The sequence below is a fragment of the Otolemur garnettii genome, unplaced genomic scaffold, assembly GCF_000181295.1.
Source record: "Otolemur garnettii isolate 467f Iridium unplaced genomic scaffold, OtoGar3 scaffold00210, whole genome shotgun sequence".
Classification (NCBI taxonomy): Eukaryota; Metazoa; Chordata; class Mammalia; order Primates; family Galagidae; genus Otolemur; species Otolemur garnettii.
Genome location: NW_003852605.1, coordinates 1,455,520 through 1,460,423, shown reverse-complemented (window position 1 = coordinate 1,460,423; position 4,904 = coordinate 1,455,520). Strand labels below are relative to the sequence as shown.

The following is a 4,904-nucleotide window of genomic DNA, read 5'->3' as shown; positions in this document are numbered from 1 at the left end:
TAGCCAGGGTTTTTTTTTTTTTTAAGACTTTTTTCTCTATGTATAAGATTTAATTCTTGATAACCTATTTCACTGTACCAAATTTGGATACTTAAGGAAATTATGTAATGTAATTTCACTGACATTCTTTTGGGATTAGAATAAATTCACTTCTATCTTTACTGATTTGAATACAGTCTCTTCTCTAGGAAGGAGATGGACTGGGTGACTTGGAGAGCTCCTTCCTGATTTTTAAGATCAGTTTATCTGTTTCCGAGAGACCAGAAGGTGATTATTATAATCTCCATTTTATTTAATAAATTTACTAAAGAATTATTATTTAATAATTTTATTATTATTTACTTATTATTAGTAAATAAACCCTTTGAAGAAGATATTTCAAAACTACAGATACCCTCTTCTCAAGCTTTCTTCCTTTTCTTCCATTTATTTTAGGACCCATCTACGGATCTTGCCTACAGCAGTTAGTACTGTAGTATTTGCCTAATGATGATTTTGTACTTTCCTCATTCCTTCTACATTTATAAATTGAATTCTTCTGTAAGGAAAGAAGCTGTTCCTTCTTTTCCACTCCTTATTCATTTATGCCAGTAAGGATTCTTGGCTGTTTCATATATTCTATGTTATAATCTAATGCTATCATTTTATTGTTCAGTTTGTTCCAGTTTAGGCCATCAGAAGCTCTTTTAATTGGCTTCTGTTTATTTTGCACAAGTCCCCTTTTTTTTTTGCAGTTTTGGCTGGGCCCAGGCTCGAACCCACCAAGCACCCCTGGTATATGGGGCCGGCACCCTACTCCTTGAGTCACAGGCACCGCCTTGCCCTCATTCATTTTTGTACATATTCTTATTTTCTGATGCCACAATATGTTCCGGGTTTATTTGTATTTTCTCTGCTCCAGCATGGAAATAAATACAGAATCAAGAGTGCTGGTATGAGAGTATGGTATTTAAGTAACCAGCTAGGTATGCTCTTTGTTAAACTGTTATTTCTGTGCTTCTAGGCCCTTTTAGCAGATAGATTATATATTACACAAATACACATACATAAATATATGCCTGCTAACCCATGCATATTTATAAATCTATACTTATTTTTAGATGTATCTATCTCTATATAAAAATCCTAATCCTTGACTATATACTGACTCTTCAATTCTAATCCAATACCCTCTTTACTGTTTGGGGGGTTTGTTTTTTTTTGAGACAGAGTCTCATTTTGCCACCCTCAGTAGAGTGCCATGGTATCACAGCTTACAGCTTCAAACTCTTGGGCTCAAGCATTCTCTTGCTCAGCCTTCTGAGTAGCTAGGACTGTAGGCACCTACAAACAACGTCCAACTATTTTTTAGAGACAGAGTCTTGCTCTTGCTGAGGCTGGTCTCGAACCTGTGAGCTCAGGCAATCTACCCATCTCGGTCTCCCAGAGTGTAAGGATTACAGGCATGAGCCCCTGTGCCTGGCCTCCTCTTTTCTTAATTTAAAATTTTGTTCTCCCACCGTGAGAAACCTGGTTCTCATTGTGTTCACTATACTTACCATTTATTCAGTTTATTCAGTCTAATATACACATAAAGTACTATAGTTTCAAAATTGCTAAGAATGTTAATACAGATCAGCTACAGTATAATATTTATGTGCAGTTCTTTTAACTTTAGCCTTACAGGATCCAGCCAAAATATTGTTTTTCAGAGTTATTAGGTTAGTCCTTTTCTTCCCTGTTTCCATCAGTGTGGTTATGTTGTTTATAAAGCCATTAGGTTCATTTGTTACTGTTTGTGTTCCATTTTGGGGGGTTGGGTGTGAAACATTACTATGCATTCTAAGAGACAATGCTGTGTAAAGTATATACTAAGAAAAAGGTTGCTCTCTTCTTATCCCTGCTCCCCTATTTCCATATCTCCTTTCTTCCTTATCCTTTCCCACCCTTCCTCTTTAGGTAACCAGTCATTTTAGTTTCTGGCTTATCCTTTCTTCCTGTGTTTCTTTTTCACAAAGAAACATGTATGTCTTTATTTTCTTAGGGAGACTTTCTTACATGAAGTATAGGAAAGAATACCATAAGTTCTGTTTCAAACTTTGCTCTTTTCACCTAACAATATGTCTTAGAAATTACTCCAGTCAGTTCTTGAAGATCTTCCTGCTTCTGTAATAGCTGCAGTAGTACTCTATTGTGTGAATGTATCATAGTTTAATAAACTACTTGCCTATTTATAGGCATTTGGATCGTTTTCAGTATTCTGCAATTACAAACAATGGTACAGTGAATTACTTTGAGCATGTGTATATTTGAATTGTTTAGAAGTGGGATTCCTGCATGTAGAGTTAAATACATATGCAATTGTTTTAAGTATTGCCAAATTTCCTTCCAGAAGGGCTGTAACAGTTTGCATTCTCAGCAGCAAATGTATGTAAGGACTTGTTTTCTCATGGCCATGCTGACAGAATATGATAACATGTTTTTTGAAAAATTTTTTACCCATCTGAGAGGTGACTAAATGACATCTCAATATTGTTTTAGGGTTTTTTTTAAATTATGTGTGAGTTTGAACATTTTTTCATGTTAAAGGTCATGTTGATATCTGTGAGATGCCTACTTATGTCTTTTGCCATTTTTCTATAGACTTTTAGGTCCTTTGCCTTCAATTTTTAAGTTTCTTTGTACACTAGAGATGCTAGCTAGCTCTTTGTGGTATATGTTGTGAATATTTTCTCCCAGTTTGTCTGTTGTCTTTTGACTTGTTTATATTGGTTTTTGCTATGTAAAATTTTTTATTTTATGTAGTCAAATTTATCAATTTTTTTCTTAGAATTATCTTCTTGACTGATATTTTGAAAGCTATTATTTATTAAGCTTATGTACCAAGTGTGTGCTTGGTACTCATGATATCAAATTAAAATTAAGCAATGTAGAAATATTTGAAATAACCTAAGTTTTAAAGAAGATATGTTAGAAAAATGGTACTGTGTCTATAAATGTAGGTAATTATAACCTCTCTGTACCTCAATATTTTACCTATCAAATGGAGCTAATATATAATATCTATCTCATAGAATTGTTTGGTAAGAATTATACAGTAGAACATTTATAAGTTGACCACCCCAGGGATTATAACAAACTACTCAACATACAGAGGAGGTCACCATAAGGAGCTAGGGCTCCTGCGCTAACATGTACATGTGGTGCATGTCCGGGTGTGCAGGTTAGGTTCACTTAAGGAGATGGTCAGTGTAGGGAGGGGGTCAACTATGGAGGTCCTACTATGTTTGAAATGTAGTATAGGCAGTCCCCAAGTCACAAACATCTGACCTACCTCCATGTGTTGACCAGTTTGTTACAGTTCCTGGGGTGGTAAACTTACTAAGGTTCTCCTGTAGTATATGTTAAAGGTTCCTTGATCATTAACACATCCATTATATATCCTTTCTAACAGCTCTTCTCAAGGTCTCAATAAAGAAGCTGATATACCAGTGTTCTTTCCAAGTGCCCTTCCAGCAGAGAATGTAAGCCCATGCTTACAGACCGGACCAACAGAGGGTGCCAGTAACAACACTGAAACGTCAGAGGAACCAAAAATTGAGCAACCCTTTCCTTATCAGCTATCAGATAACCAGAAAATTTACCAGGATTTATTGGTGAGAAAATGTGGACTCTTTCATCTTTTTGAGATTGTTACTCAGTATAGGTGATGCTAGTTGAGCTTTTCCTGCATTTAAACCAGTTGATACCTTGAGATACAAAGATTTTTGCCTTATTAACAATATATCATTTATTTCTCTGACCTTTCCATAAATTATGATAACCTAAATTTAATAATTTACTATAAACATGCTAGTCATCAGGTACTTAGCAAAAGAAAATAAAAAAGATGTATTTTAAACATATATGTTGGTATTTTGTCAAATTCAAACTAAAATTTTTACCAGAAAAGAAAAAAATTTGTAGGAAGTTTGAGAATTGGAAAGTGGTAGGATATTTATGATAATATTTACTAATTTCAGTTCAGGTAAGTGGATATTTATTAAAAACTTAGTCTAAGGGTAGCTCAGTGGGTATGGCACCGGCCACATACATCGGGGCTGGCAGGTTCGAACCCAGCCCAAGCTACTTGGAAGGCTAAGGCAAGAGAATTGCTTAAGCCCAAGAGTCTGAGGGTGCTGTGAACTGTGACACCACGGCACTGTACCCAGGGCAACATAGTGAGACTCTGTCTCAAAACAAACAAACAAACCCTAGTTTAAGAAGTAGATAATATAAAGAAGAATATGACAGTCCATACCCTTGAGATCCTAAAGGAAATAGTAAATTATGGACACGTTACAAACAATAAAACAGATTGAAAAGTCATGTAAAGCAAAGGGAGTGCAAAATAAAAAGAGATAATTCTGGTTGGAGGAACTAATGTGGGGCTTAAAAGTTGAAAGAATCCTGGCTGTCACTTCTATCCAAATTGTAGCCTTTGGAACATTTAATTTCTGCATTTATAACTGAAGACTAATTAAATATACTTCATAGGGCTCTTTGTATCCATCAGTGAACACATATTTGTTATTTGCCTGCTACATCCTATACTGATGCTAGTAGCCTGTCAGCTCAGAGAATGAAGTATGCTTTAATGTCAGGAAGTCAGAGATAATATCACAAGCTACTCTTGTTTTTAGAAAGTGAGAAAAGAAAGAAGCCTAATTCTGTAAGTAACATGAAGGTCTAATTTTTAAAACTCTGAAACATACCACCATTTTTCAAATGAAAGTAATTTAAAACTTGGATTTATAAAGAAATTAGCATAAATCCTTGAAAACACTCAATATATTACTCAGATGATTTCATATATGTTGGTTTTAAAATAAACGCTGAGGCCGAGTGCGGTGGCTCACGCCTATAATTCTAGTACTCTGGGAGGC

The 4,904-nt window shown here is 35.1% G+C and overlaps 1 protein-coding gene across 4 annotated transcripts in view; it reads left to right on the top strand.

The window, feature by feature from the left end:
- STIL (STIL, centriolar assembly protein) overlaps positions 1–4,904 on the top strand; it is a 58,877-nt gene that overhangs the window by 48,492 nt on the left and 5,481 nt on the right. For 2 of the 4 annotated variants that reach the window (XM_012812473.1, XM_012812471.1), the window contains one exon: positions 3,485–3,635. In XM_012812473.1, the coding sequence (XP_012667927.1) occupies positions 3,485–3,635 (151 nt within the window). Of the gene's footprint in view, positions 1–3,433; positions 3,636–4,904 lie in introns of all 4 variants that reach the window. The other 2 variants (XM_012812472.1, XM_012812470.1) reach the window with 1 other exon arrangement.